Here is a 14274-nt window from a genome sequence, read left to right as displayed (position 1 = left end):
CCGTGAAGAAATAATGAAATTCATTCGAGCGACAAAAACAGTATATGATGATGAAAAATACTTTTATTTTTAATGTATACATGTACACTGATAGTCCGACAGAAAACTTTATGGCTCCATTTGATATTATCAGTGGGACTTTTGCTGCTGCATCACTGATGACAGAGATTTTACATCGGGGTTATATTTCGTGACCTTCAGAGATATGCACGAGCTACTACTTTCATCCGTCAGGCTACTTCTATTACGAGACTTAACACAATTCATTACTGAGAACAAAGATTCACAATTGTAAATAGAAGATTATAAGAGAGGGTTTCGTGTGCCAGCAAAAGTTACTGGTGTGCCATGTTTGGCACGCGTGCCAGGGGTTGCCCACCCCTGGCCTAGCAACAGCACACTCACAGTCAAGAAATGTGAGAAATGCTGAAAAGTGGGTTTAAACTTTTCTCCAAGGGACACTGAGCTACTGGCCCCACGAGAGACAAGGTTCTTCCCTAACCTACCCTCAGCTTTTTATTGTTTCTCACAGCTCTGAGGGCTGGGAAGCCCCAGGACCCAGGTGCTGGCAGGCTCCGCGTTTGGCAAGGGCTCACGGTGGCTGTCCTCTCGCTTGGTCCTCATGGTGGGCGGGAAAAGGGAGGTGGAGAGGTCTCTCTCATGAGGCACTAACCCCATTCACGAGGGCTCTGCTCTCCTGACCTTGTCACTACCCACAGGCCCCAACTTCTAAGGCCATCATGTTGGGGACTAGGCTTCAGCATACGAATGTGGGGGACACACGCATTCTATAGCAGACCCTGCATTAACCTTCAAGGTCACAGAGACAAGTAAGACACTGCAGGAGAAGCTCAGGTCTGACGGGAGAGCAGGCATGAGGGCAGGGCTGTGGGAAGGCCACGCAGGAGAGGAGCACAGGTCCCCTGGGTCCTGTGGGGTAGAGGGGCCAGAGCAAATGGAGGAGGGGGACTCCAGATCTGAGCCTTCTAGACAACCCAGAGTCAGGTGGTGGGGGTGGCAACTGGGGGTGGAAAGGCAGAGGGAAGAGCAGGGCCAAAGGTAAGGAGGCACGAGAGGGCACAGCAAGGCCAAGTGTCTCTAGACATCATTACATAAAAGGGGACGGTCTTTTTTTTTGTTTTGTTTTATTCATTTCAAATGGGCCGGATCCTGCCTGCGGGCCGTAGTTTGCCCACGGCTGGTCTAGACTGTAAGTGGAGGACTGGCCACTGAGGAGGAGCAGCTGAGAGGAGGGACCTGCCACAGGGAGATGAAGCTGACAGTGCTGGGCCCCCAGGGCTGTCTCCATCACCGCATGTCAAACCACCCCAAACAGTGGCCTAAAACCATCACAATTGTGTATTTTGCTCACGAATCTGCAGTTTGACAGATTCATGTTTGACCAGAGCTCATCAGGGAAGGCTCATCCCTGCTCCACGTGGGATCAGCAAGTGGCTGACTACAGGCAGGCGGGTCTGCTTCCAAGAACCAGGACTCCCTCACAGGGGCTGGTTGTCGGCCGGGAGTCTAGCCAGAGCTGAGGCCCAGGATCCTCGACTCCTTTCCCACGGGCCTCCCAGGGCCTGGCCTCCTCACAGCACCGTGGTTGTGCCGGGTGAGCACCTGAAGACAGAGAGCAGGTGGGAGCTGCATGGCCTGTCATGACCTCACCTCCCAAACCACGTAGTGTCTCTTTTGCCTTGTCTTATTGGTCAGGACGGTCACAAAAGCCGCCCAGTTTCAAGGGGATCTGTGGATAGCTGATTGGCAAGGTTCCAAAAGAACAGAAGGGACCAGCTACTAGTATGTTTGGAACCGGTCTTCTGGATGCAGGGCTGTGTGGGACAGTGTGGGCTGGGGCTGGGGCAGGGAGAGCCGTCAGGACACTTATCCCCCGAGGAAGGAGCGGAGTGGAGAGACATGTTCCAGAATCTCCTCGGCTCTGGGAGTCAGGAAGGGAGGCTCGGCGATGAGGGGGAGCAGCTGCCACCACGCCCTGCCTTCTGGGGGTGCCCTCTCTGGGCTGGCGCTCGGTCCCCTGGCCTCAGAGCCAGGCTCTGCGGAGAGAGCTGCCGGCCTGAAGCTGGGAGTGGGTGGTGTGTGGGCTGCGGTCTCTTGGTCCTGAGGAAGCCTGGGGCCGCCTGTGTCGCAAATTGATAGCGACAGCAGGGAGACTCCCGCCCCTGTGCTGCCCACGGGGAGGGGAGCGGTCCCACCAGAGGCTGCTGATAAGGGGAGATTTCGCCCAAGAGACTGAGAAGGCCTGGCCCACGTTTAACGCATGGACACTCCTGGTGGTGACCGGGGCGGGAGCAGCAGCCTCACCTCACTGCCGTACACCTGGCCACCCACGCAGGTGAGGACCAAGAATATTCAAGATAACATTCAGGAAGGGTCACAGATACGTAGTGTTCTTCAAAGAAAGTGCTTGTTTTCAGGTTCACCTTCAAATTGACCTTCAGTGGTCAGAGCCGAAAGGTGAGAAAGAACACTGTTATGCTTCATTGTGAAAGACGAGAATACTTACCGGGAAGCCTACTGTCTCCTCCTGCCTAGCAGTGATGGCGTGTGTGTCTCTTGCTCTTAGACCAGCACGCACCCTCCTCTCCTGCCACCTCAGAACACACCGTGCTCTCCCCTGGCAGGTGATACGTCACCTGTCACTCCCAGCAGCAATGGCCTTCGCTCAGACCCGTGGCCTTCGCTCGGACCCATGATCTTGGTGCTCCAGCTCAGGTGGCCACCAGCGGACTGCTACCTCCTGTGAGGCCTTTGGAGGTGCACAGGGAACCCCGAGACATCCACGTTCACAGAAAGCACGTCCACCCGGCCCCGGAGGAGCCAGCATGGAAGTGGGCAGGCGAGGCTGCCACCTGCCTTTTCCTGAGTCAGGAGGATTAGTTTCAGAACTCAAGCACCCCTTGCCGTGGCACACCCCGTTTGAGAGATGGCCCGCCCCCATGATCAGTTCAAAGGAGCTCTTCCTGTGTTGCTCCCACAGACGCGCTGAGCCTCAGTTCCGCTGCGGGTAATGTCAGTGATGCGCTCAGCTGACGCCTGAGGCCCCTTCCGGCTCAGATGTCCCAGGAATGAGCTTCCGCACCTTCCCGGGGAAAGAGCAGTGGGTTTGACCACCGATACGAGTACAAGCCCCCGAGGCACATTTTCTTTATGGGGAGGAATTGTCCAGGGCCATCCGGACGAATCCAGTTTCTTGACTTTCCACTTTTCAGTCCTCAGTGAGGTTTCTCTTCTCCGTGAACACTGACTGTGCCCCTCAGATGCGCAATTCCTCCGTCCACTCCAGCCACAGCCACTGTTCCTCCACGGCGTTCACTTAACCTTTCAGTGCCACCTGGACCTCCCACGTCACCGATGCCAGATTTCTCGCTTTCTTCCGTTCCTCACTACGTTCTCCTTTATTCTATGTGGATACGGTGGCGTATCTTATAACTACAGTAGGGGGCATTTTATCTCATGTCATTTGGTCTGGCAATTGGTAATTTAAGTAATCAAACAAATGTTTAAAAAGTTTTAAAAAATAAGTTAAAGTTGAGAGTTCTAAAAAAAAAAGATGCATAAGCCTTTGGACATGCTATTTTAGCTGCCAACGTCTAATGGGCATTAATTCGCCAATCTTAATCTTTTGAGTTCGGCCCATACTTTTCCTTTGAGAACGGGTTGGCTGACTGGAATTCTTGCGTAAGCCTGCGATGAACCGAGTGGATACCAAATGATACTTGAGAAGCGACTTGAGTGCAATTATATTCTTAGGACAACATGTAAGCTGGAATAAACAGGTGCTAGAACAGCTGTCAGCCCAGAACAAACAAAACTGCCTCTTGTTACATAGAACGGTGGAGAGCGGGCTCAGGGCTTGCTTGCCGGAGGCCCAGTCAATAGTGCTCACCATCTGGGGGGTGGAGGTGGGGGTCCCCTGGTGCTTGGAAGGCCACTGCAGGGCACTTCTTCCTCCAACCCCACCCCCTCGGCCCTCCCAGGCTGCCCCTCTCAGCTGATGGCCTCACCCCTGCTGTTGGAATGACCCCAGCACGGGACCACACCGGAGGGATTCAGCGGGGTGCCAGATGTCGATTTAAGAGTCGCGGTCATGGCAGGAGGACAAACGTAGAAAGAATCCTGCATAGATCGCCCCTGTACAGAGTAGGTGCATCCAACCACGTGGAAGCGGGTGCCGACGTCCGGAGGGTGAGACTGCAATGGGTCCTTGGAGAAGGGGTGTGGGCTAGGGAGCACCCACCGGAAGGGGGCAGCGTGACCACAGGCAGCGCTCAGACCCGCCTGCCTCTGCAAGAACCTGAAGTCGGAGCTGGGACTCTGCTCATCGACATCCCGGCTGAGAAGGCAAACCCCGAAGCGCCCTGGGAAAGCCATGCAACACTATTGGGATGGCGATGATTTCTTTTGTAGATAAGTATTCCTTAATCCTGGGAAGATTTGGAATTAAATATAGGATGTTTAAGAGAATTAAGCTATAGCACCAATATTTTTTAGATAAGAATCCCTGTGCATAGTGGGCTTATAAGTGAACTTATAATATTTATGCGAAGTTGGTGTGTAAATTTAAAATGCATAACTGGGTTGAGACTTTTGAATTTAGGTTGTAATCTTACTAAATGCATAACAACACCAGAACCTTTGAGGGGGCTCAGGACTCAACATAGTTATAACTTTAATTGATTAGATTTCCAAGGATTACTTAAGTACTTGGAAAGGTTTGTTTGTTAATTAGATAACTTAAATACTTAAATAAGGAAATTGAATTAATCGACATAAAATGTAAATTAAAATTCTTAATGGTGGTTACTTAATCCACTTAAAGTGAAACTAGATATTAATCAAACTAATTAAAAAGAAGTGCTAAATGCTGGGTTTAGAAATGGAATGAGCACATTGGTGAGCCAACCAGTGTACCTAGAGTAGCCAAATTCATGGAGACAAAGTGGGATGGCGGTGCCCAGGGATGGGGGAGGGGAGAAAGGGAGTTGTTTAGGGGACAGAGTTTCAGTTTTGTAAGATGATTCTGGAGATGGATGTTGGTGATGGTAGCACAACCATGTGAATGTGCTTAAGGCCACTTAACTGTACAATTAAGAAGGATCATGATAACTTTTATTGTGTGTGTTTTGCCACAATTTCTTTTAAAAGGTCACAGATCACATGTGGTGTCCACTTTGAGGGATTTTGCAGAAGTTCTGTGGTCAATTATTAGACAGAAGAAACCACAGCTCTACTGAATAGGACCCTGGCTCCTTTCAGAGGACCTGCGGTCTCTGCCAGGTCCTGGGCTAGGAGAGCCAGGCCTGTCCCCTCCAACGCGGTGCTTGTGCGTGCGAACCGGGAACATCAAAGTGCCGCTGGGACCAAGCAGGTACCCTTTATAGCCAACCTTTGATCACGTCAGTGGTCCCTTCTCAGTGTTTTACATTGCGATTTCATAGGCTCTCTTTTTTATTCAAATCAACAAATATTCACTAAGCAGCTACTGGATACAGGGAGCACAGTTTTACAGACTCTGAGACAAGTTTCTAGGTTGTAACTTATGAAATTGCTAATGTTCCATATTTGACCTGGAAAAAAGGCAATTTCATATGATACAACCCAGAGTGGTTGAGTCTGATGGGAGAGCAGGCACAGGTAGACACCAGAGAAGTCGGCCAGCAATAACCAGGCAGGTCCTGGTACCAGAGCAGTGCTGCAGGTCCCGGGGAGGGGCCATGTGACAAGGGAGCTGAGCATGCGGCTGGGCACAGGGCTGGGAGGGCAGAGGAACAGAACTGCTGAAGGAGTGAGCTGATACAGGAAGCCTGTGCCCATTAGGCCTGTCTGTGGAATGGCGACAAGAGTTCTGATAAGATGTGGAGGAACTGGTGCTCCAAAGGAAGTCAGAGCGTGTTAGGGACCCAGTGCTCAGCTTTCGTCATCTCTGGTGGACAGGAGGGAGCTGAGGAGCCTTCCTCGCAAGTAAGTGATGAGATGGAAGTGGAGGGAAGAGATGGTGGAGGGAAGAAATATTGTGAGGGCAGTGCAAAGTCACCCTTTAGTTCTATTGCTGTATATGTTTTGCTCTTGACCGACCAGTAGCTATGACATGCATTGACCATCACGGGGGCAGATGTTCAACACAGGAGCTGCCAAGCTGCAGTCACTTGGCAGCTATGGTTCTCGGGTGACGCACCTGGAACCAGAGAGGAGAAAGTCCGATTGCGGGGTGCATCACTGAGAATCACCCTCTCACAATCCTAGACCCCTCAAGGGAAATCAGAAAGCCAGTTTCGGCTCGACCCCCACAGGCCAGGCCGAAGGACCCCACCGAAGCCCGAAGCTGTGCACCAGGCCTCTAGTATGTTAAGTGAGATTAGCTTTTTATTTTTCTTCTCATTCTGTCTAAATCTTGTTTGGCATTAAAATTACACTAATCTCATTTTTAAACAGTTACTATTTAGGCCCTCGCCGGCATGCTCAGTGACTAGAGCATTGGCCAGTGCACCAAAGGGTCACGGGTTCAACTCCTGGTCAAGGTCACACACGTGGGCTCTGGGCTCACTCCCTGACCCCTGTTGGGGCAACTGTGGGAGGCAACCAATCAATGTATCTCTCTCGCATCGATGCCTCTCTCTCTCTTTCCTGCCCTCACTCCCTTCCGCTCTAAGAAAGCACTGGAAAAAATATCCTTGGGTGAGGATTAACAACAACAAAAATGACTCTTTAGTAGAGCAGAATGCAGTAAGCAAATAGACTAAATTCCTGGTGGCTAAGAGAGGGAACTATGTATTGGGGATGGAGAAGACCTCACGCAGGATGAAGGTGGTGCAGGGCTGGGGGAGGTGCGGGGGTGCTGGGAAGGGACCTACTCGTGTGGGGTGAGGAGGATGAGGATGGGGTGTGGATGGGAGCAGCACTGGGCTGACTAAAGGCCACAAAGATAGAACTGGATCCAGGATTATGAAAGAAAAAAAAGTGATGCCTGAACCTCATCCAGCCAAGCAAACATTCTCCAAGGGCAACACAAGGGCGCTTTCAGACATGAAAGGGCTCAGCGCAGGCACTCGTTTCTCTCAGGTGGATTCACTCGGTGCTATTAAATACCTACCGAGTGCCTGCTATGCTGCACACACTGCTTGGGTTCTGTTTGGGTTATAGCAGTAACAAAACCAGTCCCCCAACCTTTGTAGAACTTAGAAGCCTGGCTGTGTGTGTGTGTGTGTGTGTGTGTGTGTGTGTGTCGGGGGTGGGGGTACAGGTAGTTGATAATGAGCATAGTTAGTAAATTACCCAGGATGTTGGAAGCTGTGATAGGTGCTGTGGGATCAGCACAGTCAGGGAGGCTTAACTGAGAAAGTTAAGAACTTTTGATGATCTTGGTCAGGATTCTGTTCTGTGGTAACTGACTCCATTTTTGAATTTGGCGATCATGTTCCTAATAGGCATTTTTGATGAAAATATTAACCAAAGATAAAACTATCTTCTAAAACCACCAGGAAACCAAGCAAAGTCCACAGCAGAAACCTTTCTCCTTACAGAAAGCAATTCTGCGTCTGAATGCCACCGGGACTCCATGGAGCTCCAGGCTGAAATCGTTTGCATATGGTGTCTGGGTCTCGTGGTCCTAAGAGAGGATGTGGTCTGCAGACTCGGATTACTAGGCTTATTTAGATAAGCATTTAGCGTATTAATGTATTTCCCCTTTTCATTAAGATCGTTTAAAAGCTGTAAAAGGCTCTCAGGATCAGTGTGCACAGCAGTTCACCTGATTTAAATGTCACATCACCCTGTGCAAGAAGTGCAGCTCTCACTGTTCTGAGGCCCTTTCACTTCAGAACGCGGTGGAGGTCCCAGGCTGGCCAGGGGCAGACCTGCAGGTCGACGGCTTCGATGGCCATGAAGGTAGGGCCTCGGCCTCTCTGTTCTCGCCCTCACCCATCAGTGGGAGCTCGAGTACAAGCTCTGGGCCTCTGGTTCCCAACTTTGCTGCGTAACTTGGTCCCCACGCTGAAGAGCTGGCGCAATGCCCACCCTGGGTGGGAGGCCACGCCTTGTAGCAGCTGTCAAAGTTCCCTTTCATACCAGCTGGGCTCATCCGCCTCCAGTGACAACTTCCTGCCCGCCCAGCAACAGGACCCCGAAAGACGGACACGCCGAGTCCTCCCAGGCAGCTGGTGGCTGCGACAGGCAACATCCAAATGGAGGTTAAGGCAAATGACTGTTTTAAAAAATAGATCATTTCAGGCATCCAGTACCAGATTATCTCTCTTTGCATGACCCAAAGAAAGGACCTGCTGTAGAAAATGTCAGTCACATGAGAGCATGCACAAGGCGGGGGGGAAGGGGGGCAGAGAGGGGTCAGGGTGTCCCCCAAAAGTTAAGTAGCCCAGAGCGGCACCCCCAGTGCCCACAAGAGACTCTTCAGGGAGCAGTTAGCAGGCAGGTGTCGGCCCTGCACCTCTGCCTGCCGGAAGGCGAGCTGCGTGGAGGGCATTTACTCGTGGCTGGAACTACAACGCCCCTGGGTCTGCATGAGCCCCTCCTTTAGAATAGCGGCTCCCTCACAGCGATACCGCCTGTTGAGCAGAGGGTCTTAGGCACTGAGTGCTTGCACCCCCCAAGTTCACATGTGGCAGTCTAGTCCCAGTGTGATGGGATGGGTAGGGAGGCTTTGGGAGGTCACTCCAGGAGCCCCACAAATGGGACCAATGCCCTGAGGAAGGCCAGGGGGCCGGCTGGCTCTCCCCACCAGGTTGGACCATGGAGGAGGGTCCCACCCAAACCAGACTGTGCTGCTGCCCCGACCTCGCATTGCCAGACGTAAGATGGGGAAAGGTTTTCTGGACGTTAGTGGCCTTATTCAACGTTCACACAATACTTAACGCCAGTGCTGCCAGCTCAGGCTGAGATGCAAGCGCCTCCCACCCCAGGAGCAGGGAGGTGTCCGGCCCCACCTTGAAGGTGCTTCTCCAGGACTCACTTTAGGGTGTGATGTGCATCTTCACTCCCCAGGGGAGAACGGGAGGGGTGTGCATTGTGAGGCTGGGTGACTGAGGGCTCACGCAGGTTGCCCGAGTCTCGGAGCAGCACCTCTTTAAATGCGGGAGAGCCTGATGGCTGCACGGGGGTGGTTTGGCTCTGAGTCCGCAAGGCCAGGAGCAGAGTGTCTGAAGGGACCTGGTCTGGCTGCCCCAAGGGAGCGGGAGGAGGAGGCACTGATGAGTTCCTGCCAAGGAGGAAACAGGCCCAGGAGGCTCCGGGCCACACGGGAAGCCTGGCTGCGTGGACGCCGGTGGGGTAGCACATAAGGAAGTGCACCGAGTGCTCCCCCAGCGGATCCTCACAGCCTGGGAGGACACAGATGGGAGCAGCCCACCTACCTGTGAGCGAGCCACCGGGGAAGCCAACACCTCTGCCTGAAGCCGCACGGCCAAGGGCAGCCGGCGCTCCCGCGGGCTGTGGACAGAGCGGCCATGTCGGGACGAGGGACGCTGCTCATGGGATAGCAGCTGCCACCGGGCAAGGAGTGACTTAGTGTAGCACTGACACTGATCACACAGCAACGACAAATAAAGCCCAACATTGCTGGCTTCTCGTGAGAGAACGCCAAAACCCAACCTGTATTTATTGGCAAGTAATAAATTCTTTCAAACTTTCCTATCCTCTCAGTTCTGAAAGTTGGTCTTAAGGAGTTACTGGTACAGAAGTAAATTATAAACCCGCAAGCACATAGAAACCAGACAAATTTGTCCTTTTACCAAGAATGCCTTTTCAGAAATGCGAGTTTCAGTGGATGCAAAAATTCTAATTTAAGATTTCAGTTTGTGATGCACCTCGGAAGAGATGGACAGCTCAGCGCACTAGACACATGGGAGAATGGCACTGCATGAGCAATGTGGGAGGGCTGGGGGTTCAGCACCGACTAGGGGGCTGTCCGTGAAAAATGAGGGCAGTTAGTGCACGGAAATGAGCCGCCACACGATGAAGAAATGAATGACCTTGAACATCCCCCGCCGTCTGCAGAGGCCAGGGGCCACAACGCCAGCCCCGCCCAGGGACTCTCCGGCGTGCAGGAGGGGGCGGCAGTGGTGCCGCCTGGGCACAGGCAGTCCACACTCCAAGCCACGCGGGCCCTTGCCCGTCACCTCCTGCCCCCATGCCGCCGATGCTTCACCTGGCCTCACTGCCCGCTCCTGGCCCACCTGCTGCCAGACCATCCCGGGCACTGCGTCCTTCATAGAGACAACTCTGACCCACCCGGCGGCCGGAGGACTCGCACAGCAGCTTGGGACAAGACTGAAAATAACTGTCAATCACAACCGTAAGCCTCCAAGTTCCTGAAGCCAAAACACGTGTCTGTCCCGTGTCCCGCTCGTTTCTCCCCGAAGTGCTGTGTCTACTCAGCCTGTCCGTATCCTGGCACTTGCTCTCTAGAGCAGCGCTTTGCAACATAACATTCCCCTCAGGCCACGTAAACTAGTCACTAAAACTCAGCAGCACACCAAAAAATAGATCACATATTTTGCTAATCTGACCAAAAAATAGGTGTAATTTTGATTGATTTATGAAAAATAATAATAGTAATTACCCACCTTTTTTGTTTCAAAGTAACTTTTAAAAAAAAATCAGGTGCCTAACTTGTACATAAGGATTTCTGGTGCCAAGAATTAACCCAATAGGTGTGACCTTATGAATGCAATGTGACCAATAAGATGCAGTTCTATGACATGACCTATACATTTATGGTTCCAGCCAGGGCATTCACACTACTGTTGTCATTTTTTAACCTGACAATCTAGGGGAAAGAAGTCAGTCCTCTGGCTAAAGAGGCAGGCACTGCGTGTCTTAAAAATTCCCACGACACCCCGGTGCCCTCAGCACAGCGGCTGAGAACCGCTGGCCTGGAGGGATTCTAGCGTGAGGACAAAATGTGATGCCAACAGTGAGACCGGGAGGAGTCAGAGGAGTAGCTCCTTGCTGGAGACAGCAGTGAATCAGCGTGTTGTCTGAGTCCTCACCTGCCTCATTCCTCTTCTATACTGTGTGGCCCCAACCAAGGGCACCAGACACCAAACTTCCAATTTATTATCGAATTTCTAATTTATGTCAAAGGCAACGAAAAGGCACCACTGACTCTCAAGGGACAGGGATGACAGACCCTGTGCAGATGCTCATGGGATGCCTCGTTTCTCCTGGATGCCCGAGGCTGGTGGGAAGGGCGCGGACACCCTGGGTTTGCAGCCCTGCCCACCATGTACCAGCCACGCCCCTGGTGCAGTGATGTGGTGCCTTCCTTCCCCATCTGTATAACGGGGGTGATGGCAGCACCCACCTCCCGAGTGAGCGAAGTGAGGTGAGTGCAGGGGGAAGCTGAGGTGGGGGCCTAGCTGATGACTGTGGTTTCTCTGGGAGTTTCAGGAGGTAACGTATTGTTTCACTACAGAGAGATGAGGCAGAGAGAAGGAAACCCGCTGTGACGGCCACGTGCGACTCCTCTCAGACGCCTCCCTTCAGGGCTCAGCAGGTTCTGCAGAGCCTCCGTCACAGAGTCGGTCCCCAAGACACACACACAGCCTTGTTGTAATACTTTTTTATTACAATATCCAAAAAACTCAGTATGCAAGTTGAGGAGGTCTCAAGACCCCTTCTTTGACTGTAGGAATGTGCCATCTCAAGATAGTATATTTAAACTATAAAGAAGTTCAAATGTAAATAAAAAAAGAAAACAAACATTCTGTGTGTCTTTTCCTACCAATTACATATTCCTTTGTACACCCTGAAAAACCCTGTAAAGCAAATAATATATATATAAAATATATATGTATATATTGTGTGTGTGTAAAGTGTTGGTAGCTTCCCTTCCCAAAAGATCAGCTGTTTTCCTTAATCATCTGTTTTAGTGTCAATAAATGGCTACAGATACCTATCGCTTTGAGAATTAAAAACTGTGAACTTAAGCCAAAGGCAAGAGGAGAAAGCACTATGTGGATGGCACACCGGGGGATAGATCACCAAACGTCTCTTTCCGAGCGGCCGTCCCTCCTGCAGACGGACCTTCCGGGAACGCTTTATTGCAAGCACAGCCCCAAAGGCACTGGGCAGCTTCCTCGCTGCGGCCTCCCTGGTGGCTCCGGGATTGCTCCCAGCAGACGGTCCACTCCTGGAGAGCTGGACACCAGGTGAGGGCTAAGGGCTGAGCAGGGGCTGCTGGGGACCGGGACCTCCGCCTGCACTGCCGGATCAGAGCCCAGCGTTCGCCGAGGCCCCGGGGTGTGCTGTGGGTCGCTCCATCCCGGGCAGCTTCCGTGCGTTCCCGCTGCACCGTGTCTTCTCATCGTGGTGCTGACGGCATGAACAGGTTGAACAGACTGAGGCTGTTTCCAAGGGAGCAGAAATAAAGAGAACAAACCCGCCCCTCCCTTCTCTACACTGGTCAGGAGCGGTGGCCTGGGACATGGAGCGAGGGCCTGGGGTGGCCAACAGGAGGCAGGTACGGCCCGGACAGATCAGCCGGGCAGAGGAGGCCACGTCTTCTCGGGGCCACCTCGTGGTTCGGGGAAGTGAGGGTGGCACCGGGGCTGGAGGCGGCAGGGCCCGGGCAGGCGTCACTGGAGTGCCCGCACGAGGTAGAGCTTCTCGCCGTGCTCGCTGGTGAAGATGGGGGCCTTTTTGTAGTGCTCCACCAGCTCGTCCATGGTGTGGAACCGCCGCTGCCCGATGCAGTAGACGCTGTCCACGAGCTGCACCTTGAAATGTTTGTTCTTCCCTGACGCTTTGAGAGACACGGAGAAGTCACTGGGCTGGGGAGGAGAGAGAGACGCATTAGGCTGGCCGGGCCTGGGAGGGGAGGGCTTCTCTCCCAGAGCCTCAGCTGCTGGTTGTGCCCAACTACCTGGGAATTACCGCCCAAATCGCACTTGTCCAAACCCCACCCGCACACAGTGCAGCAGCCAGCTCTCTGCTCTGGTCTCTGACTACAGGAGTGAAAGGAACGGCACCTGCTGTCTGGGAGGACCCAGCGGCCGTCCAAGGTGCTGGGGTCTGAAGAGGAGAAAAGTGAAATTTTGCTTCCCACAGTTTCGCTGCTGAATGTATTTCAGTTATTTCAAAACTGGGGCTTTGTTACGAAGTGTACGGTGCCAGCTGCGGAGGGGGCCCACCTGACCTTTCATCTCCCAAGCTCCTTTTTATAAACTGGGAATTTTAAAAGGGGCTTGTACACAGGCAGCAGCTAGAAGATTTTCTTCTCCTGCCTTCTACCACTATTAGATATCCAACCATCAAACATGTTCTAATCTGCCCCCGCTGGTTGAGGTCCGTGGTTAGAACATCGGCCCTCACACCAAAGGGTCTTGGGTTCAATTCCCAGTCAAGGGCATGTCCCTGGGTTGCAGTTCAGTCCCTGGCCCTGGTTGGGACGTGTGCGGGCGGTAACCAATCAATGTTTCTCTCTCTGTCTCTCCCCCTACCTTTCACTATCTCTAAAAATCAACGGGGAAAAAACATCCTCGGGTGAGGATTAACAAAAACAACAACAAAAAGCTCTAATCTAAGCTATTTAAAAAGAAAAACTTTAAGAGCAGCGGAAAATTCTGGTCATAAATCCCAGAGGGGCTGTATAGTGGTTCAAGCACAGATTTTATTGAGAGATGTTTAAATTTGTGACCTGTCAGCGCCACACTTATAATTGAATATATTTAGAAAGACATCATTATTTGTATTAAAATTAGTCTTTTATCTCATTTATTGAAAAATATGCTCAAGATATTAAGAATGTTCTTTAGGGGAAAAATTATTGATTAGTTCAATAAAGAACAATTATTTATTGGGTACTAACTACATAGCCGACAGGCCGGGCCCTGGTACTGTGTACACGTGTGTGTACTGTGTGTATGTGCGTGTACTGGCGCTGTGTATGCGTGTGTGCCATGCACAGTATGTGTGCTGACTATCCAGTAGGGAGACAGATAAATAGAAGTAAGAAGGCCGTTATATGTCTAGTTGCAAACTGTGGTGGGCTCTATGAAGAGGAAGGAGAGAACACCGAGGCAGGCTAGGCTAATTTAAACACGAGTGTGGGGTCAGGAAAGGCTCCTGAGGAAACGGGGAGCCGCGCGGTGTGAGGGTGGGGTGCTGGGGGCGTGTGGAACTGGGCACCGGTGAAGAGAGGGAGGGAAGGGCCAGCCTCTTCGGAGGCATCATGGCCAGCACGTCGAAGGTGGAGGCGAGGGATGCTGGCCTCCCTCAATGGCCTCAGAAGAAAACCCA

The 14274-nt window shown here is 52.2% G+C and overlaps 2 protein-coding genes across 2 annotated transcripts in view; both read right to left on the bottom strand.

The window, feature by feature from the left end:
• LOC102751404 (chromosome unknown open reading frame, human C2orf40) overlaps positions 1 to 10223 on the bottom strand; it is a 114503-nt gene extending 104280 nt beyond the window's left edge. Inside the window, exons 1-2 of the mRNA XM_015561181.1 lie at positions 10191 to 10223; positions 9387 to 9515 (exon numbers count right to left, since the gene is read on the bottom strand). Of these exons, the coding sequence (XP_015416667.1) occupies positions 9387 to 9515; positions 10191 to 10223 (162 nt within the window). The remainder of the gene's footprint in view (positions 1 to 9386; positions 9516 to 10190) is intronic.
• A 1357-nt stretch (positions 10224 to 11580) lies between these two features.
• Positions 11581 to 14274, bottom strand: part of NCK2 (NCK adaptor protein 2) — a 74424-nt gene continuing 71730 nt past the window's right edge. Inside the window, exon 4 of the mRNA XM_006759519.2 lies at positions 11581 to 12806. Within this exon, the coding sequence (XP_006759582.1) occupies positions 12612 to 12806 (195 nt within the window). The 3' untranslated portion in view covers positions 11581 to 12611. The remainder of the gene's footprint in view (positions 12807 to 14274) is intronic.

Source organism: Myotis davidii, unplaced genomic scaffold (assembly GCF_000327345.1).
Source record: "Myotis davidii unplaced genomic scaffold, ASM32734v1 scaffold614, whole genome shotgun sequence".
Taxonomy (NCBI): domain Eukaryota; kingdom Metazoa; phylum Chordata; class Mammalia; order Chiroptera; family Vespertilionidae; genus Myotis; species Myotis davidii.
This window is presented reverse-complemented; position numbering and strand designations above follow the sequence as displayed.